The sequence below is a fragment of the Heloderma suspectum genome, chromosome 5 (assembly GCF_057233095.1).
Source record: "Heloderma suspectum isolate Gila_16-S chromosome 5, 16-S_ref, whole genome shotgun sequence".
In the NCBI taxonomy this organism is placed as follows: Eukaryota; Metazoa; Chordata; class Lepidosauria; order Squamata; family Helodermatidae; genus Heloderma; species Heloderma suspectum.
In genome coordinates, this window is record NC_139462.1 from 202,897,480 (window position 1) to 202,920,406 (window position 22,927).

General features: G+C 42.5%; 1 protein-coding gene across 4 annotated transcripts in view; it reads right to left on the reverse strand.

Annotated features, from left to right (window-relative positions):
* The window catches only part of ARHGAP21 (Rho GTPase activating protein 21), a 166,506-nt gene that overhangs the window by 38,604 nt on the left and 104,975 nt on the right, over positions 1-22,927 (reverse strand). For all 4 annotated transcript variants that reach the window (XM_084859057.1, XM_084859056.1, XM_084859058.1 and 1 more), the window contains exons 6-7: positions 17,695-17,749; positions 6,777-8,730 (exon numbers count right to left, since the gene is read on the reverse strand). In XM_084859057.1, coding sequence (XP_084715183.1) covers positions 6,777-8,730; positions 17,695-17,749 — 2,009 coding nt within the window. The remainder of the gene's footprint in view (positions 1-6,776; positions 8,731-17,694; positions 17,750-22,927) is intronic.

Consider the following 22,927-nt stretch of genomic DNA (forward strand, 5'->3'; position numbering starts at 1 on the left):
AAACCAAATGCACAGTTACAAGTTGGAGTATACCTGGCTCAACAATACTACAAGCGAGAAGGATCTTGGAATTGTTGTAGATCACAAGCTGAATATGAGCCAACAATGTAATGTGGCTGCAAACAAGGCAAATGCCATTTTGGGCTACATTGATAGAAGTATAGCTTCCAAAGCCCATGAAGTACTAGTGCCCCTCTACTCAGGACTGGTTAGGCCTCATCTAGAGTACTGTGTCCAGTTCTGGGCACCGCAGTTCAAGAAGGATGCAGACAAACTGGAGCGGGTTCAGAGGAGGGCAACAAAGATGATCAGGGGACTGGAAACAAAGCCCTATGAGGTGAGACGGAAAAAACTACACATGTTTAGCCTTGAGAAGAGAAGACTGAGGGGAGAGGTGATAGCACTTTTCTAGTACTTGAAAGGTTGTCACAGAGAGGAAGGCCAGGATCTCTTCTCAATCATCCCAGAATGCAGGACACAGAATAATCAGCTCAGGTTACAGGAATCCAGATTATGGCTGAACATCAGGGAAAACTTCCTGACTGTAAGAGCAATATGACAATGGAACCAATTACCTAGGGAGGTGGTGGACTCTCTCACACTGGAGGCATTCAAGACGAGGCTGGACAGCCATCTGTCAGGGATGCTCTGACTTGGATTCCTGCATTGAGCAAAGGGTTGGACTCGATGGTCATATAGGCCCCTTCCAACCCTACTATTCTGTGATTCTATGAGAAGAGGCTGTTGACACTGAGGAGAGAGGCATGTGCTGGGGAAAGCTGGCCATTTAGTACCGCATGCCTGCACACTGCTGTTCTAGCCACCCATTGCTGCCACCCAATGCCCACTGCTAAAGGTATGACAACCCCATCTTCCTTAGACTCACTAGTAGTGCCCTCCTACTACCCTCCACCTCACCATTTGCAAGTGCTGGCATGCCAACACATTGTTGTTCAGTCGTTAAGTCGTGACCAACTCTTCGTGACCCCATGGACCATAGCACACCAGGCCTTCCTGTCCTCTGCTCTCTCCCGGAGTGTGCTCAAGTTCATATTCATTGCATCGGTTATGCTATCTAGCCATCTCATCCTCTGCCGTCCCCTTCTCCTTTTGCCTTCAATCTTTCCCAGCATCAGGGTCTTTTCCAGAGAGTTTTCTCTTCGCATTAGGTGGCCAAAATATTTCAGCTTCAGCTTCAGTATCTGTCCTTCCAATAAGCAGTCAGGGTCGATTTCCTTTAGGATGGACTGAATTGACCTCGTTGCAGTCCAGGGGACTCATAAGAGTCTTCTCCAGCACCACAGTTCGAAAGCATCAATTCTTCGGCGCTCAGCCTTCCTTATAGTCCAGCTCTCACAGCCATACGTTACTACTGGGAAAACCAGAGCTTTGATTAGACGGACCTTTGTCGGCAAGGTGATGTCTCTGCTTCTTACTATGCTGTCTAGGTTTGCCATAGCTTTCCTCCCAAGGAGCAAGCGTCTTTTAATTTCATGGCTACAGTCACCGTCTGCGGTGATCTTGGAGCCCAAGAAAATAAAATCTGTCACTGCTTCCATTTCTTCCCCTTCTATATGCCAGGAAGTGATGGGGCCAGATGCCATGATCTTCGTTTTTTTAATGTTGAGTTTCAAACCAGCTTTTGCACTCTCCACTTTCACCCTCAACAAGAGGCTCTTGAGATCCTCTTCGCTTTCTGCCATTAGGGTGGTATCGTCTGCATATCTGAGGTTGTTGATAATTCTCCCGGCAATCTTAATTCCGACCTGTGATTCATCCAACTCGGCGTTTCTCATGATGTACTCTGCATATAAGTTAAATAAGCAGGGTGACAATATGCAGCCTTGTCGTACACCTTTCCCAATTTTGAACCAATTGGTTGTTCCATGTCTGGTTCTTACTGTTGCTTCTTGGCCCTCGTACAGGTTTCTCAGGAGACAGGTAAGGTGGTCTGGTACTCCCATCTCTTTCAGAATTTGCCACAGTTTGTTGTGATCCACACAATCAAAGGCTTTAGCATAGTCAATGAAGCAGAAATAGACGTTTTTCTGGAATTCTCTTGCTTTCTCCATGATCCAGCGAATGTTGGCAATTTGATCTCTAGTTCCTCTGCCTCCTCGGAACCCAGCTTGTACTTCCGGTAGTTCTCGGTTCACATACTGCTGAAGCCTAGCTTGTAGGATTTTGAGCATCACCTTGCTGGCATGTGAAATGAGCACAACTGTACAGTAGTTTGAACACTCTTTGACATTGCCCTTCTTTGGAATTGGAATGTAAACTGACCTTTTCCAGTCTTGTGGCCACTGTTGAGTGTTCCAAATTCGTTGGCATATTGAGTGCAGCACTTTAACAGCATCATCTTTTAGGATTTTAAATAGCTCAGCTGGAAGACTGTCATCTCCGCTAGCTTTGTTGTTACTAATGCTTCCTAAGGCCCACTTGACTTTACTCTCTAGGATGTCTGGCTCAAGTTCAGTGACCACACTATCATGGCTATCAGGGACACTAGGATCTTTCCTGTATAGTTCTTCTGTGTATTCTTTCCACCTCTTCTTAATCTCATCTACTTCTGTTAGGTCCCTGCCTCCTTTGTCCTTTATCATGCCCGTCTTTGCACAAAATGTTCCCTTGAGATCTCCGATTTTCTGGAAAAGATCTCTAGTCTTTCCCATTCTATTGTTTTCCTCGATTTCTTTGCATTGTTCATTTAAGAAGGCCTTCTTGTCTCTCCTTGCTATTCTCTGGAAATCTGCATTCAGTTGGATATATCTTCCCCTTTCTCCCTTCCCTTCTTTCCTCAGCTACTTGTAAATCCTCATCAGACAGCCACTTGGCTTTCTTGCATTTCTTTTTCTTCGGGATGGATTGAGTTGCTGTCTCCTGAACAATGGTACGGACCTCCGTCCATAGTTCCTCAGGCACTCTGTCTATCAGGTCTAATCCCTTAAATCTATTCCTCACCTCCACTGTATATTCATAAGGGATATGATTTAGGTCATACCTGAATGGTTTAGTGGTTTTCCCTACGTTCTTCAATTTAAGCCGAAATTTTGCAAGCAGCAGCTCATGATCTGAGCCACAGTCAGCTCCAGGTCTTGTTTCTACTGACTGTATGGAGCTTCTCCATCTTTGGCTGCAAAGGACATAATCAATCTGATTTCGATATTGACCATCTGGTGATGTCCACATGTAGAATCGCCTCTTGTGCTGTTGGAAAAGGGTGTTTGCTACGATCAGCGTGTTCTCTTGGCAAAACTCTATTAGCCTTTGTCCTGCTTCATTTTGTACCCCAAGGCCATGCTTGCCTGTTCTCCCGGTGATTTCTTGACTTCCTACTTTAGCATTCCAATCCCCTATGATGAAAAGGACATCTTTTTGTGGTGTTAGTTCTAGAAGGTGCTGTAGATCTTCATAGAACCCATCAACCTCAGCTTCTTCGGCCTCAGTGGTTGGGGCATAGACTTGAATTACTGTGATGTTGAATGGTTTGCCTTGGATTCGTACTGAAATCATTCTATCGTTTTTGAGACTGTACCCCAGTACTGCTTTTCCCACCCTTTTGTTGACTATGAGTGCTACTCCATTTCATCTAAGGGATTCTTGCCCACAGTAGTAGATATAATGGTCACCTGAATTAAATTCACCCATGCCTGTCCATTTTAGTTCGCTGATTCCCGAGATGTCAATGTTCAATCTTGCCATCTCATGTTTGACCACCTCCAGCTTACCTTGATTCATTGATCTGACATTCCAGGTTCCTAAACAATATTGTTCTTTACAGCATCGGACTTTCTTTTCACCACCAGACACATCCACAGTTGAGTGTCCTTTTGGCTTTGGCCCAGCTGCTTCACTCTTTCTGGCACTACTTGGAAATTCCCTCTGCTCTTCCCCAGTAGTATATTGGACACCTTCCGACCTGAGGGGCTCATCTTCCGGTGTCATATCTTTTAGCCTTGTGATACGTTCCATGGGGTTTTCTTGGCAAGAATACTGGAGTGGGTTGCTATTTCCTTCTCCAGTGGACCACATTTTGTCGGAACTCTCTGCCATGACCTGTCCATCTTGGGTGGCCCTGCACGGCATAGCTTATGGCTTCACTGAGTTACGCAAGCCCCTTTGCCACAACAAGGCAGTGATCCATGAAGGGGGCGAACACATTAGGCAACTAAAAAAGCTGACAAGAACAAGAGAAGTGGCCCTATAAGACTTTTTAAAAGAAAATGTTGATGTATGATTCCCCACACTTCTGCATTCTGTCTATCAAATTATGGTTTTCATTATGACCTATAGTCTGAACCAGAAGTGGGGAACCTGTGGCCCTCCAAATGTTGCTAGATTACAACTTCCAGTATCCCTGGACATTGACCATGCTGGTGGGCTGATGGGAGCTGCAGTTCAACAAAATCTAGGGGCCACAAGTTCTCTACCCCTTGTCTGAACAATGTAATTCTATCATATCTGAAAACAGCTACTCTCCTATTCACCTGTGGTGACTAAGAATTACCTCCAGGTAACCCCAGCATGTACACTTTTTGTAATTTTAAAGAGTTGGTGTTTTGTTTGTGTGTTATTCCCCCCACACCACCTTTTCAGGCCGTTATTACATCATAAATAGGTTTGTGCTGCAAATTAGGCTTCTAAAACATTTTGCAGGCTAGTAACTTCTCTGGACCTATTTGGAAGTTGGTGTTATTCCCGCTGTTGTTTGCTGGGCATGGTCGCAGTGCAGTGACTGATACGGAAACATCTGTATTTTTGACAAAATTGTTCCAGTGAATTAATAGAAAAACAGTATATGAATTAGAGTAGCCAACCAATTAAAGAATTCAATTAATCATATTTTACTCAATTAATTAAATGTGCATAAATTTACATAGTTCTGAAGCCAGAAGCATGCCTACTTTGTTTTTCGACAATACACACATGTTGCATAGTTGCCATCATCTTAGAAAAGACATTTTCCCCTGTGTGGATGAGGAGGGGGAATGCCTTTTTAAAGATTGTGGTTACCATCCGCCATTTTATAAGTACTTGCATAAAAAAGAGTAAGTGCTGTTTTTTAATCTGCTCCCCAATCAACTGGGGCACCTTTTTCATCAATCAGAATATTTTAAACTGATTATTAATCTAACTGACTGATCAATTAAACAGTGCAGTCCTAATATCAATGCATCCCATTCCTGATATTCTGCCTCTTAATCTCTCCAACAAAGTCATGACTTAACTGACCTTCAGCAGCTACTGTCAGCTATCCATACAACTATGCTGCAGCACACCTGCGCAGGGGAAATATTCTTAGGAGACCAAATTACAACTTGAGTTAAAGAGTAACTGTCACAACCACAGAGTTAGAGAGCACACATTTAAGTATGTCAGAACCTGAATAAAATTAATATTGCCTCAAGAGCATAATGGAAAAATACACACACTTGGTCTTTAGTTTAAATGCATGTCACATTTCTCCCTCCCCCACTCCCACTTTCTAATTTATTCAGCACATTGTTGTGACCTTCATTTGCCAGTTCCTCCATAGGGGCCTCTTTTCTTATATAACAAGCACAATCTCCTTTTCCGTACTTCCCAAGCTGCAAACTGACAAGCACTTTACTACCAGCCCGCAAAGCTTTAAGATCCTCTTGATCCCTGTGTTCTTCATATCCTGCAGATTTTTCCATTTCTCCTTTCACCTCTTATACATTATCTTTAATATTTACTCTAGACTTTAAAGATATGTCTGCATCTACAAATTCAGTTCTGTTTTTAAAAACTTTGCAAAAGACTGGGAACAACTAATAAGCTAAATTAATAAGAGCCATAAATGGCAATATACGTATTACCTCATTAAAATTAAGGTCATTTTTTCATTGCAGAATAAACTTTTTAATAGCCCAATCCTATACATATCTACTCAGAAATAAGCCCCATTGATACCAATGGGACTTACTCCCTGGTAGGTGTGGTCACGATTGCTGCTAAAATCGCTTATAGAAACTGTGAGGATGTTAGCAAGCCATTTTAAAATAAAATTTCTTAAGATTTATCATACCACCAACAAATGCCTACTACTGTCTTTTTAGATAAATACATACTGGGCGACATACACAGAAAATGAGCATGCTTAAATTCCACTACAACCAGTGGGAATAAGGCTCCTTCACACATTCACCCAGCTATGTGGAAACAGCTTCCCCATGACACTTTCCCAACTGTTATAAGCAGTGAATATTGCAACCATAGCTCAGTGGTAAAGCACATGCTTTGCAAACAAAAGGCCCCAATTCAATCCCTAGCATCTCCAGATAAGGCTGGAAAAACTCCCTGTAGAGCCACTGCCAGTCAGTGTTAACAATACTGGGCTACATGGACCAAGGGTCTGACTCCATACGAGTCAGCTTCCTATGTTCCTGGGTCTGATGGCATGGTTCTTTCCCACCTGATCAGCACTCGACCAGGAAGAGCAGTGCCAATCAGTTGGAAAAATATCATTCCCAGTCACATAGTTGCAGTACGCACACAAAATCACCACAGCTGCATGGGAAAATGTGGCGGGGAAGCAGCTTCCACACAACAGGCTAGCTGGGAAAGAGGCCTAGGCACAGAGGAGCTGAAATGTACCTAGTATATTTTTAGATTACACTTTCAAAAATTATGAAACTCATACACACTAACTAGAATGAAGCATATTAGTTAGAAAGTATAAAATGATAAACAAAGTGGTAGATCCAAACACATATATCAGATGCAGAGAAATGAAAACTGGTGGTTTCGCTCACCTATGAATGGAATAGATGCCAAGGAATCACCGGGTGGGCTGGAACTAGACACTTTCCTTTCTTCTATTCTTTTGATATGGACTTCTCGACGTGCATCATTGGGTAACCAACAAGTAGTCTCCGAGGCAGGCTCTTGATCGTTTACAGCTAAGATGTACGACTGATGACGCAAAGGCTGTGGTGTTTGATTGCCAAAAGGAGACTTTTCCCGCAAGACAACTGTTTCTGTATCCTCATCTGCAACATCTGTTAGCTGAATCTCAGGCTCTTTTGTATCTTCTTTTTCAAAATTTTGAACCTTGTGTCTGGCAGAGACATCTGAATTAACAGAGGTAGTTAAGTGCTCACTCATCTGTGGGACAAATTTGGCAGAAGCTATAGAAGAAGTAGGGGAAAGAGTACTCTTGCCTATTTCTCCTTTGTGGACAGGTACATTTTCTGCTTGTATCCTTGACTGTTGATTTAACAAACCACTGTGATGCACGTGATTTACTTCTCTTTGGTCTTTGGTAGTAACACTATCCAGGCTCTGATTAAGGGGAAGCGATGGTTTTGCTGCATAGGGTACAGAAGCCTTCAAAGAGTTGCTTCGTGTGCTTCTAGATGTCAACTGAGATGATCTTTCCTGAAAAATGGTTGTAGGCTTTGACGTTCCACCAGTGGTTGGCAAATCTCTGGCAGGCTGCAGTGTCTTTACATCTGGTGGGAACTTCTGGATCTGGGAGGCAGGCCCCAAGGATCTGCTGCTTATTCGTCTACCATCTGAATTATAAGCACCTGGAGCCACAGAAAAATGTGAACCTCTAAGGGACATGTGTATTGCATGCTGCCGGGGTCTCTCGTAAATACCTCGCCTATCATCTTGTTCAGTAAATCCAGTCCATTTGTAAGTCTTTTTTCTGTCTTTATTTGAATCTGCATCAAGGTTCTCAGCATGAAAGTTTTCTGACGGTTCACCCTGCTTGCCTAAATAGTCCCAGGATCGTGTCCTGTGATTCTGGGAGCTGATAGATGGTGAGGTTAGGGTATCTTGTGAGGCACTCCTTGGCCACTCTTTCAGCAATATAGGATCCTCAAGTCTTTCCTGGGACACACTCCTTTGCCGGATCTGAATGGACTGTGGGACCCTATCATGAGAGGTGCTTCTGCGTCGTACCTGTGAACCCATGCGATTTGGTACCACTTGATTATAATCTGTTGTGTTCTGAGATGCTGCTCGTAAACTATCTAACCTTTCCTGTATGGTTCTGCAACCGTACATATGCAAACGTCTGTTATCGATGTATTCTTTGTAGGTTTTGTAATTTTTCCAGTCTATATGTTGGTGGGCATTTGGAGAACTGCAGTGATTGGTTGTGATAGGAGAACCTACACTTTGAACAGGAGATCTAGTACTTGAGAGCCCTTCTGGACATCCTCCATAGGTTCCAGACATGTTAGCTATTTCAGTGGGATCCACTGGCCTTGTAAGGGGTGTCTGAGGAAGTACAATGGCAGTGGACATTGAAGAGGATGGTGATGTAGTTCGTGCTTTTGTTTTTAGAGTGGTTTGTTCCTTGAAACCATATCTTACTTCCTCTGCCCGGTGTGACAGACCAGTATGGTTTGTTCTACAGGATGGGAAGTCTACAGCCTTCTCAGAAGGCACAACAACAGTTCTTACAGTCTCATTGCAAACACAGACTGCTGTGTTAGATTTTGCAATATCTGTTGGAGATGGAGGCACTTGTATTTCCATTCTGTAGGCCTTTTCTGGTTGTGCTGATGTCCGTACAGGTCTACTGGTTGGCTGCTTTCCCAGCGAAGAGTCAGGAGGTACTTTCTCAACAGGTTGTGCCATGACAGAAGCTGGACATGTTAACCGAGGATAACATATTGGTGGTGGTTCGGGTATGTTGCGGGCATTACCACTGTAGGCTTCATTGCCTTTCAGGTAGGCATCTTGAGAATATGCCTGTGCACAGAGGATTTAAAAAGAAATTATATCACTAAAATGTGGGTGGGAAACCATCACCATATTGCAGGGAGATGAATGCAGCAGACAGTTACATTCATAAATGAGACATGTACTATAGATGCCCTTTGCTAAGGATTACTGTTCAATGAACAAGAAATGCCTTCTTTTATTACTCCTCATGTATGGAAATATACTACAAAAATCTCCACAAAGGATTAAGCGTGTTTCATATAAATCAAATGAACAGCAAATTCTAGCAATTGCTACAGATGATTAGGAAAAAACAGAAAGATTTGTGAGTGAAAACCAAAAGGGTATTTCTTTCTCTATACATCCTCAAACCCAGCTTCAACTATTCCTCCCTTTTGAGCTTTTTTGATGCTGGAAACTAGGATTCTGTAGAAATCGACAGGTTAAATAAGGAAGCCCTTGAAAATGTGAAGTTCTTTGCCATATAGGGAAACAGTCTATGTAAACACTGCTACATTCAGTACAGATTGCTTTTCTAAAAGGCACAATTGCTATATCTAATGCGAATAGACAGTGGCAATGTCTTTGTTGCCAGCCAACACCCACCCTCCTCCCAAATAATCTTACATGTTACTTATTCCATAAATTCCATCCTACTCACAGTAGTGCCATTTTTTTTAACCCAAAGATACCACCAACATACATAGTTGGACAGCTATTTACAAGCACTTCCTTAGAGTAGAATGCAGACTATCATAAGCCATGTATTCCTTATAGGCTTCATCATTTCCATCTCACCTTGCATTTTAATATAGTGACTCCTAAGGAAAACGTTTCCTTTAAATTTTGCATGTTTCCATTTGTATCAAGACATTTCTGTAATCATTAACAACTAACAGCATATTTGCAAGGTCTGCCCAGAACATTATGAACACCATTATTTTATACTTTGTCATTACTTCCTTTAGTTGCAATATGAAATTTGATGAGCTGACAACAGACAGCTTGCCAATGCAGAAATCTTTCCCAGTCATTTTTTAAAAAAAAAACAGCTTAGGTGTGGTATCATATTACAGCATTTCCTGCTCAAATTATAACATGCTCCATTCAGACAAATCAACATGCCCTGCCTTAGCATTAGACAGGTTGTAAAAGCCCAAATGCAGCCATAAACATTAGATGGAGAGCAAAGTGCTGAGGATGAGGAGGGCGAGGCGCTTAACACACGGCTGCGATAAATATTACTGTGAGCATTAGTTAAGTGCAAACAAAATATTAAAAGCAAAATTGAAAAGAAATAAACCAAGTAACTAGCAAAACACAGGCACACATTAAAAAGGCAACAGAATCAATATTACAACTGAAATTCAGCTAACCAGCAGATCTAGTCTGCTTTCAGCAACTTGCAGGCTTTAACAGTCCAGCTTCTTGCAGATCTACCAAGAAACACATGCCCTACAAAATCAGAGAAATGGCTACAGTTCATTTCTTACCAATGCTGTAACATCCTTTGAAAACTGCAGCTGGCAGAAAACAGGAAAACATAGTAAAAACTGCGTATGGATGTAAAGATAGAATTATGTTGTCATATTGATGCTGGATACATAGCAAGCTAAAAATACATCTACACGGATTTCTCTGGAAGGTACCAAGAGAGGTAAAGGGCAGTGGAGCATAAACAATAACTTCAGCCTCCTTGTGAGCATGTCTGTCTCAGGCTTTTACCTGATTCTTTCATTTATTCCCTAGCCTTCCAGAAAAAGAAAATACAGTTGTGCTGTGTTGCTTCAGTGCATCTTTCCTGCTGCAAACAGAGCCCTCTGGTTGTGCTACAAGGCGTCCCTTCTCCTAGAGCAACATAACGGTCTTTCATCTCCCCTGAGCTGCTACCATCCCTGCTTCCAGATGACGAAACAAGGGTTTCATTATGCATTTAAAATCCATGCACCTCTTCCCCACATGCATCTGAACAGAACCACAAGCTGTCAGCTGACTGCAGCTGCTTTCATACTCTACATCTGACATTAGAAGGATGATTTCAGAATAATCTTCTGAGAAAAACAGCCTCCCCATGTGATCATTTTCATTCTGTGTTTCTTCCTGGTGTCTTCAGTGACAAATCAGGAACAGGCTGAGCTTCAACTGCAAGGTGTATCCTAATACAGCTGTCTCATTTCTGCATGCTCTCTCATGTCGGAAAATGGGGACTCTGTATCTGTGTACTTTTCAGATTAGGAGGAAGAGGAAATGAGGGAGCATGCACACCGAAAAACGCATATGAAAAAGCAAGCTATGGCAATGTAAGGAAACAACATATTGGCTCACACTCTGGAACATGCCAATACTGCCGCCCTACTCCAATGTAGGCATATATACCATTTCCAGATCTGCCGGTTTGCAAGACATTAAAAAAAAAAAAAGCTCTGCCTGAAAAAATGCAAAGATCGGGAGATGATTACAACTATGGATTATAGCAAATGAAACAGTTATATATTAACAGAAAGAAAATAAATAAAATGTATTTCAGAAGATGCCATAGTTCATCTGAAGTCAACTTATAGTATTCATTTTAACTATTATTTTTAAAAGTACACAAGGGTGGCCATTTGACACCATTGCACAACAAAATATATAATAAATTCTCAATTTACAAATCCAAGTTAATAACTGTTTAGTGTGTGTGTGTGTGTGTATGTGTGAGTGTGTAGAATTTCATACAGGTTGGGCTTCCATGTACAGGCTACTGGGTACAGCCTTTTCACACTGTATTTATTGTTACTGAGTGTGTTGGATCCATCAAGACTAAGCTGCGAACAATGTCTCCAGGTCAGAACACAGAAGAAATGTACCTCGGAGTACATGATCATTAAGCAGCTCCAGGTCAACCCACTATATCCTATTTCTGAACATGACAGGCTGTGTGTGTGGACATCTATAATAAAGGAGGATGTGTATCTGTCTGTCTGTCAATGCCATAGCTCAAAGGTGAAACCTAGACACCTGAAATGTGGCATGCATACTAAAGGGACTCCAAGGCTGTGCACGTTCGGGTACTTGGCTTTTAAAACACATCAATTAATATGAATGAATTTAAATGTGCCCATGTTTTTGAAGCCTGCAGTGCCATCTTTGGTCACAAGGTGGCAGATGTTCCCAACCAGTGCGTAGCTTTGCAGTCGATACAGTTTGAAGCCAGGAGGGTTAGTCTGAGCGACAGAGTTATAAGGCTGCCCCCTCTCCCTGCTGTGGGGCAGAACCCTCCCTCAAGGGACTACAGAGGTCACCATGACAGGGGCCATGCCTAGGGGTACCAGCGGGCTATTCCAAACCATACAAAACCTAGGCATGGCAGCAGGCATGGTTTCACCAGACAGGGCAGGTGCAAAGTGTCCAAATGTGACAGTTGCTTGAAGGCGTTCTGTATCAAACTAAGGGCTATTCTCAGAGGGCACTGGGTGCCAGTGCAACAGGCCAGAGGCAGGTGAGTACTCCAAGGCAGGCACAGGGCAAGTTCCGAGAAGCAAACAAAGATCGGAGGGGCCAGAGGCAAGTGTCATAACTGAAGACACTACTTGGGGAAAGGGAGAAGAGGCTTAGGGAATGTTCTCAGACTGGAAATGAGTTGCTTGGACTGAGGAGCAAGCTCTGAAACTAGCACTTTACATGGATTAGAAACAGTGATTGCGACTTGGGAGACAGCCAAATGACTGCTATGGTGGGTTGGTGCCCTTGAAGCCTGGAGCGCAAGTCTGCCAAGTTTGCACTACAAACACAATACCAATGATGCAGCAAGAAAGCAGCAGGAGCCTGATCACTGGGAGACTCACTTTGAGACACCCATCCCAGTGCCTTTCAATTCCCCATTAGTTTCTCTGACCAATATTGGGTAAGGAATGTTCACACCTGATGGACAGGATTTCCTGCCAGGGAAATGTAGTGAGCAGACTTCTCCTTCAGGGGACACACTATGGCAGGGACCATGTCTGGGGGTGCCAGGAGACATGCCTTCGCGCAGGGCAGGCAGAAAGTGACCAACTCTGACAGCTGCGTAACCTTGCTTGAAGATGTTGCTGTACTACAGTAAGGGTTATTCCAACCTGTAAAAAGCTATGTAGTTATGTTTATGTACTACTGGTGTTACGCAGACTTGCTTCAGGATATAAAGGAAACCGCACAGTGTAGAGGGGGAGCGAATGCTGTTCAGTCAGAACTTGTCCCCACAGTCAACAGAAGGCCAAAAGCCTACACACACACACACGCACACACACACACACACACCAGCTAAATAACTGAAACAGCTCTGGCTTCAATTTATTGAAGTTAACATCAGCAAATTCTGAACATGCCTAACAGAAGCAAACCTGGAGAATTCCAAGGGCAGGGAAAGATATAATCCAAGCTGCAAGTTACTATGTCCTTCATAGTAGGGAACTATCGCAATTAGCTTCCAACCAGGATCCATTAAGAATAAAAAACCTGAAGAAGACCCCACCCACAGAAAGTAAGGGACCCGAAGCAACTGAAAGACATTCCACACTATTCATTACCGGGTATCCAGGCTCAAAAAAATTGGTAACTGAAAGAAGCCGGAAGAAGGGATGTAGGTGGATATAGAACTGGCAGATAAGAAATAGCTGGGAATGACAATGCTGGCCCAGACCAGGACTGAGAAACAGAAAACTTTTAAAATGGATGGATACTCCAATCCCTTTAAAAGGAAGAAACATGCCTTGAAAATCATCTGCTGGCTAGGAACCGCCATCCCCTTCAGTCTACCCAAAGCTTGCATAGAGAGCTTGAGGGGCATGAGAGTTACACAAGCCTGCTTTGTAATATAGGAAGCTACTTGGCACCATGGCCTCTTTCACACAGAACGCTATCCAGGGTTTAGTGCTACAAGGATGAGACTGAGCAGGCCTTGGGTTTGTATGCTTCCATCCTCCAATGCAGCTGAAAGAAGGACTTCAGAAGCCACAGTTTGTTGAGCAATCCAAACTGAAGCAAACTGCAATTAGTCTTAACTGTGGCTTACTAAAACTGCTAATTTCAAACCATGGTTTATGGAGCTGGTTTGTTTAAGTAAACCACAGTTAAGATTAATGACAGCTCAGAGTTACTGGGATGGGTGAAGCATGCAAGCCCAAGGCTCACACTGGCTTGTCCTCATAAAGCTAAACTATGGTTTAGCATTATGTACAAACACAGCCTATGTTTATATGGAAGGATATGGGGGTTGGACCCGATGGTCTTACAGGCCCCTTCCAACCCTACTATTCTATGATTGTATCATGAATTTCTATGTGAACTCCTCCCCAAAGCAATCTGGAAAGTAACAATGCCACACCTTTAGTGTATGAATTTGACCCTCCCCTTAGAGCTCTATGAACCAGAGGTACAATTCTGTCCACAGCAAACTGAAGTATATATTTTGATGGAATACATCACAAATGTTCATCTGTCAATGATCTAGGAAAGCAACTAACCAAAGAAGCTAGCATCCACTTTGTTTGATACTATCGGTAAAACCATCAGACATCTAGCAAGGGGACAGTCCATTTATTTTGTTTCATATTCTTCTTAAAGTCAGTGAAATGCTGGTGACTAACTTAGAACAGTACATCAAGCAGTTTCCCTTTTCCTCATTTTTCTGCAACAATCTGTATTGTTTGGCACAAGATAAGTCACAGTTTTCCTACTGTTTTCATCGTTATAACCTTGTCCTGGTGAGACACGGAAAAGCTGAAGTGAGTAATAATTAAAAGTGAAGTCACTTACATTGGTTTTAGAACAATTCCACAAGGACATCTACATTGCCCCGAGCCCAGACCAGCAACACTACATATTGGAAATGGCACTTAGGGTCACATTTTCAGTATTTTATTTAAAACCACAAATGCTTAGATGTGTCCTTAAATTTGCTGAAATAAAATCTTAATTCAAAGTAATGAGTTGGATTCAGGGATGGCTATGGAGAACTCTACTTGCACAATGGGGCTTTCCTGTGTCCCCCACCCCTGCCACTGCAGTCCTACTTTCCCACTGTAGAAAACCTGTTCCTGAGGGTTGTTGGGTGGGGCACAGTGCGTTGCAGTAGGATGGGGAAATTTGAAGAATTTTGTGGGACTGCCTTGCACAAGCAGAAGTGTTTATTCGATCACATAAAACATCTTTGGATCCAAGCCATTGTCAGCGAGGTAATACAAAGGCGCCTGTCGGTTTCCTAGGCAACAAGTCTTCTGTCCAGACCTGAATGTTTTTGTCAGAATGTTTAAAGTAGTTTGGGTTATGGTTGGGGAGAAGCATCTAAGAGGGAAACTGGCAGGAAAAACTTAGTGAATGCATAGATCTGATTCATGTGTACCGCTGGCTTGTAGCCTTAGTTCCTCATAAATCTTCAGTTGCGAACAGGCAACTTGGTTCTTGCATGGCTGGCTTATGATTAAATATTTCTATTTCTTGTTAGCCTTGTTCTGACTTGCAGCTGAGTACACTTGGTCTTCAATGTTAAGCACATGGGTTGTTCTTCTGATTTCAGTGGAACTACATTATGTTCAAGGGACCTGCATGATTAACATCTTTTAGGACCAAACTGTTAGGGTGCAATCCTATGTGGAAAGGTGGCTGCTTCCAAACTCAAAGGCAATTTCCTATCCAATGCAGGGCGGGCAGAGCAAGGAGTGGATCTTCTCCTCCGTAGTCTGGCCGACCTGCACTCACGGCTAGACAGCCAATTTCAGCTGTCTAGCTCGGGGACTCCGGTGTGGGGGAGGCCGGACAACGTATAGGAAGTGTCGTACCGGCACTTCTTCACTCCCCGCCCCTCCCCACGAATGCCCCACTTTGCCCCGCTCCCCATTGTTCATCCAAGCATGGAGCCCGGCGACGACCCACACTGCCTACGAGGCGGCAGGGTGGGAACAGGAAGGCAGTTTTATGGGAACCGAACAATCCTATGGCTGTCTAGCAGCCACAGGATTGCTCCCTTAGTGCATTTTTTATTTTCATACTAGAAAATATTTGTAAATGGGTTTTTCTTTTGTGCTATATTTGTTATAGCCAATCTTGTGACAATAGTGCAAAATCCTGCCTCACAGAATAGAGGGAGGGTACAGCTTTGTTGCAGTGAAGTGTCCATAATCCTGTTCACTGCTTTTAAAAAATTAGGAGAGATGTGGATGTCAGCAATGGAAAACTAAATTAAAACATTTTAAATTTAAAAGATTAACTAGGAAGGGCATATTGTCATGCAGTGCTAATGTCTGATTCTCCCCTTCGTGCCTAAGGGCTAGATAAGCGCTCCAAGGTTTGAATGGTATAGTCGTGGAGCATTCAAACGTTAATGAAATAAAATAAAATTATGAAAAAAAAAAGTTTAGATGCATCATAAAATGGTGAAGGCAATACCTGCTGAAAACTCAAAGGGTTGCGGGAAGGGATCTCCAGTGATCACAGGGCAGGGCTTTATTATTCTGCATAGCCAGTTATGCAAAATATGCAAATATGCTTAACATAGTCATTAACAAATATAGGTCACAACATTCTATTTTTCTTGGTGCAAAAATTGATCCTTTAAACAAATAAAATAAAACCAGATATAGCCCAGCCTACAGCAATATGGAATAAAGTAATTAATTGTTCTATAAATTTGCCTAATGACTTGTTCCACTCACTTGTGGCAAAACTCACTCTAATGAACTTCAGCCCAAACAAATGAATGGTAAACTATCTCTCAGGAAAACACTGCAATACCTTTATTTCGACTGCACACTTTAGTTGTAAAAGAAGAGCTGGAAGGCCAACTTTAAATATCAAACCCAAGGGACAGAGATTTTTTTTACTGTAATTTTAATTTTTTTGAATAAGCTATTCATCTGCAACCAATAATTCTTTCCCGCATAAGGTCTTAATATTAAATGTGTTTGTGCATGTCAGTTTTGTTCACAGTCATCTTTCATCTATGTCTGAAAACACATCCAAAGTTATTCCACATCCTCTTAATGATATCAATATAATTAACCATTTGCTGTCACTGTGGACTTTTCAGTAGTTGTAAGGAATTAAATCAACCCCTTTATTGCCAACAAAATACAGATCTCCTTTGAGGGCTGATTCACACTTTTGTGGCAAGCATTTAACTCCAGTGTTTCACTGGTATTACTAGTTAAAGTGTAGAAAGGCAAATGCATGTCACCAAATATGCAAAATACACAACAGGAAGCTCGGCCAAATCATATTGACATGCTTTTTTGCTAGCATTGAAAAAAGATGGAATGCTACTGAGTAACATCTGCTTTAACAGACACACACACACACACACACAAATAAAAAGGCATCAGACTTGTGCTCAAAAATACTTTTAAATGCTGAATTTATTATGGTGTGTAACATGCTCAGTTCATTTCAACTCATCCTCACAGGCAAAAGTATTGTTGCATTGCCAATGGAAACATGTCCAGTTGTTCACTTGAAAGCATGTGTTATCAGCACAGCTATTCTATATATAAGGATCTTTATATACCTGTAGTCATTTCACCTGTAGAACCTGGATCTCATGAAACTAAAACACCTGTAGAATGACCATTTTGTTAAGAGAAAGTGTTCTTGCCATATTAACCCATTTAGTGTTGGGTTTGGATTAAAATATTTCATATTTTCTATCACGATAACTGTTCTGGTTTTATTCTTGAAATACTATTTCATTAAAAAGGAATCCTTTCTATCCTAAATTTGGGCAAAGTTCATCTTGCCTTATGGATTGTCACTGAGTAATGGACATGTTACCCTTCCAACATAAAGCCTGGTGTTACTTGCCAATGATCTGGACAAGTTTTAGCTGCTTGCGCTAAAGTTTTACAGCATTATAATGGAATCCATAGTAGTAGCATTATTCACAGCTTCAGCCTATCAGAAATGCTTGTTGAAGGGGCAAAACCCTTTTGGGGTGGTTACTGAGCATCTTACTTTAGTTGCCATTTGAGAAGTATAACTTACCAGCTGTAGGATGTCTTCATCTTTCGGCATAACACTAAGTTCCAATATGCTGTCACTGTGGGAAGGAGGAAACATATTACTACATGAAGACAAGACATACTACACTAACCAATTAGAGTGGAGATTTCATTTCTAGCTAATGTATAAGGAGTTACATTGATTATCTCAGTAGTCTCTCTTTTTCAGCCACCCAATATGGAATATAAACATTTGTTTGTCTTATGTGCCTCTTTGCTATAGGTAGATTGCCATTATTCTTTCTTCAAAGCACCATCCATAAATTCAGGGCTGCTTCATTTTTAAGATCATATTCTATGCAGAAATAATTATATGTGGTGTAACTTGCAGCATGAGGCACTAGTGTCTTGATCACACAAGGACACAAATCAAGTAGCAGATATGCACAGAAGCCTGTCTCATCTATGTACTCAGCTGAGGTGGAGGGGAGACCATGGAGATTGATATCTGCATAGATTATTTTTATGTAAGGGCTGAAGGATACATATTTAAAAGATTTTTGCAACAGATTGTACTATTCACAGAGTAAATTAAAACAATCCATAAAGTGCTGCACTCAATATGCCAACAAATTTGGAACACTCAACAGTGGCCACAAGACTGGAAAAGGGTCAGTTTACATTCCAATTCCAAAGAAGGGCAACACCAAAGAGCGTTCAAACTATCATACAATTGTGCTCATTTCACATGCCAGCAAGGTGATGCTCAAAATCCTACAAGCTAGGCTTCAGCAGCATGTGAACCGAGAACTACTGGAAGTACAAGCTGGGTTTCAAAGAGGCAGAGGAACTAGAGATCAAATCGCCAACGTTCGCTGGATCATGGAGAAAGCAAGAGAATTCCAGAAAAACGTCTATTTCTGCTTCATTGACTACGCTAAAGCCTTTGATTGTGTGGATCGCAACAAACTGTGGCAAATTCTGAAAGAGATGGGAGTACCAGACCACCTTACCTGTCTCCTGAGAAACCTGTACGAGGGCCAAGAAGCAACAGTAAGAACCAGACATGGAACAACTGTTTGGTTCAAAATTGGGAAAAGAGTACGACAAGGCTGTATATTGTCACCCTGCTTATTTAACCTATATGCAGAGTACATCATGAGAAACGCCGGGTTGGATGAATCACAGGTCAGAATTAAGATTGCCAGGAGAATTATCAACAACTTCAGATATGCAGACGATACCACCCTAATGGCAGAAAGCGAAGAGGATCTAAAGAGCCTCTTGTTGAGGGTGAAAGTGGAGAGTGCAAAAGCTGGTTTGAATCTCAACATTAAAAAAACGAAGATCATGGCATCTGGCCCCATCACTTCCTGGCATATAGAAGGGGAAGAAATGGAAGCAGTGACAGATTTTATTTTCTTGGGCTCCAAGATCACCGCAGACGGTGACTGTAGCCATGAAATTAAAAGACGCTTGCTCCTTGGGAGGAAAGCTATGGCAAACCTAGACAGCATAGTAAGAAGCAGAGACATCACCTTGCCGACAAAGGTTCGTATAATCAAAGCTATGGTTTTCCCAGTAGTAATGTATGGCTGTGAGAGCTGGACTATAAGGAAGGCTGAGCACAGAAGAATTGATGCTTTTGAACTGTGGTGCTGGAGAAGACTCTTACGAGTCCCCTGGACTGCAAGGAGGTCCAATCAGTCCATCCTAAAGGAAATCAACCCTGACTGCTCATTGGAAGGACAGATACTGAAACTGAAGCTGAAATATTTTGGCCACCTAATGCGAAGAGAAAACTCTCTGGAAAAGACCCTGATGCTGGGAAAGATTGAAGGCAAAAGGAGAAGGGGACGGCAGAGGATGAGATGGCTAGATAGCATCACCGATGCAATGAATATGAACTTGAGCACACTCCGGGAGAGAGCGGAGGACAGGAAGGCCCGCCGTTCTATGGTCCATGGGGTCATGAAGAGTCGGACACGACTTAATGACTGAACAACAACAACAACGCTATGCAGAGTATGTTATAGCATTAGAATAAGGCATATAACTGCTGCATATTCTCACAGTTTCCACATGAAGGTGATTAGAAGCCTCAACAAAGGGAAGAGAGGGAGTATGTATATGTTAGACCTTGTGCCAACGTGGAAGTGGCAATAGGGTTGCCTCTATAATGCAGGTTGTGTTGCGGGTCACATAGTCATCTTAGTTTTCTTCCCAACACAATTGACCCTACGATTAGACAGAGCGAGGCTGCTGCCTCAGGCGACAGGGGCTGGAGCGTGAGGTGGTAGCTCCTTAATGTTCTCTCCAAGTTCCCTAAGGCTGCCTGCCCCGCATCCCCCAAGCTTACGTATTCTCCTTCGGTGCAGTGGTGGAGGCTGTTGTCTTGTTCCCACTGTCAAATTAATATTCAGCTGCCAGTCTGGTGAGGTTCTATAGGTGGAATAAGGGTGGAGATGCACTCTTGTCCTTCACCTCAGACAAGAAAGTACCTTGGGCCAGCCCTACTTCCCAATCCACATTACAAAGTACGTATATGTCAGTTACAGACTTTATCAGTACAGTTTTCTCAGAAGTCAAATACAGTCTAAGTATAAAAGGCAGCTATTAAAAGAAAAAAAAATATCAAACAAGGTTTTGCCCCGCAACATTTAGTCTAAAGAAGGTGACCTTATGTAAATGAAGTTCACTGAGCTGGCATTTTACGGCTCTCCGTTTTCAACAAGTCATAGAATAATACCAGCAGATGCCAAATCTTTATGGAAATTTTATAAACCATTTTCTTCACACTAAAAAAAATCAAGTGTTCTCAACATACAATATGCTCAAATGAAATGTCACCCACAGAACAGAGGTGACAGATTGAGTAATGTGAGGTGCAGTCCCATGAATTCTTAGTTTGCTATGTAGAGCACTGATCAAACACATAACCTAATTTGAATTTCACATCTGCTGCTCAGTCAAAATTGGCTCACTGTCAAAAAAAGATTGAACAAAAAAGCACACTCTGACACAATACACAGCAAAGCAGAGCCCTATGTTTTTATAACTAATGGGACAGCCTTTGAAGGAAATGGAAAAGGGGGTATTTCCTGTTTCTAAATGATCCTCTTTTTTGACATTCTATCTTCCAACTCTGTTCTTTAAGAAATCCTGAATACATGACTCAGTAAATTGTGTCTTGGTGTATTTAGACCAGGAGTAGGCAACACATGGCCTGTAGGCCACATACGGCATGAGCTAGCCTCAGTGTAGCCTCTGCTGCCCTGCCTAAATTCGAAACAGCATTAAAAAAACTGGTGGGATACCACCAAATTTTGGTGGCAAACTGCTATGGAGGGTTCAAGCTAAATTTCTCCTTTTTAACCCTCCACAGTGGATCACTGCTGAAATGCACCTTTCTTTTGCTTCCAAATTTGGCAGTGCAGCGGCGGTAGGAGTGTGGCCTCCCTCAAAGTTGCCCAGCCCTGACTCAGAAGATGCATAAAGAACCCAGAATGCACTTAAAGATAATAAAACTGGAGATCGTTTCAGAAATGCAGGTTGCTTATCTGTAACTGTAGTTCTTCGAGCGGTCATCTGTGCATTCACACATATGGGCTCTGCGCCTGGCGGAGCCTTGTTTGGGAACATTCTCTAGCTGAGGAAAACATATTTTGTCAAGAACCCTCCTCCACCATCCACTGCACATATCCCAGCAGGTTCCCGCCTATTCCCTCAGTCCCTTGAGACCGACAAATGGTCTCGTTACCGAGGAAACTGCCTCACCTCGACATCGACAATGATAGTGATATCGACGCCGAAGCAGGGACAATGGGTGTTGTGTGAATGCACAGATGACCACTTGAAGAACTACAGTTACAAGTGAGCAACCTGCATTTCTTCTTCGTGGTCTCTGTGCATCACACATATGGGTGATAAACAAGCTGACTTACTGGAGGTGGGTAGGAGTGTTGTCACATGCTATTGGAGGATCAATGACAGGACCACACGGCCAAAACCGCAATCTTCCCTCGCCCTGACATCCAGTCTGTAGTGTGAGATGAAAGTGGATGGCTTCGACCATGTAGCAGCTTGACAAAAGTCTGTTATTGACTCCCCTGCTGTACTCCCCTGCTGTACAATGTTGAAGTGGACACGCTTCTAGTGGAGTGCGCCTTAATGGGGCCATCAAGTTTCAATCCTGGAAGTTCACAGGCTAACTGTATAGCCTGCACAATCCAAGAGATGAGCCTCTGCGAGGAGACCTGAAACCCCTTTTTGGACCCTCCATGGCAAATGAAAAGTCTTTGAGATTTATGAAATGATTCCATCCTAGCCTTGTAGAAAGCCAGCACACGACGTACATCCAAAATATGGAGTGTTGTTTCCAACTACGAAGACAGTACTGGAAAAAAGATGGAGAGAACAATGTCCTGATTTACACAGAAATCAGACACTACCTTAAGCAGGAAGGCTGGGTCGGGTCTTACCACCACCTTGTCTCTATGAAAAATAGGGTATGGTGCCTCTATATGAAGAGCATGTAATTCACTCACCCTTCGAGCAGTAGTTATGGCTATTAAGAATGCCACCTTACAGGATAGAAGTTGAAGAGTTACCTTAGCCAAAATCTCAAACGGCTTTGACGTCAAGATCTTCAAAACAACAGACAAGCTCCATTCTGGGATGAAAACCTGAGTGGGAGGAGCTAAATTTCTTAAACCTCATAGAAACTGCTGTGCGTTGGATGTGAAAACACTGTAAAACCATCCATAGGAGGATGAAAGGCTGAAACCGCGGCTATGTAGACCTTAATCAAGGTAAACCTTAACTCTTTTTAAAGAAGACTGTGAAGAAAAGCAAGTACAGTCGGTATTGAAGGGAGTCGGGATTGATGTCTTAAGAAGCCGCAAAACTGGAAAAGGTCTTCCACTTACTCGCATATGTCTGTCTAGTAGACGGTTTGAGTGCTGCATCCAATACTGTATGCACCTCCACAGGCAGGCAGGTTAAGTTGAATGAATTTTCCATACTGTGAGGCAAAGGGTATAGAGATCTGGATGGCGAAAACAACTGTGATACCTGGTGAGAAGTGTCGGTATTGATGGTAGATGTATGTATCTCTTGTTGGCTAGATTGAGCAGGGGAGCAAGCCACGGTTGTCTCAACCATCAAGAAGTTATCAGAATACAGTCTGTGTTGTCCCTCCTAATCTTTTGCAGGGCCTTGGAAATTAGAGGAAATGGAGGGAAGATGTAGAAGAGACCTTCAACCAACAAATCTGA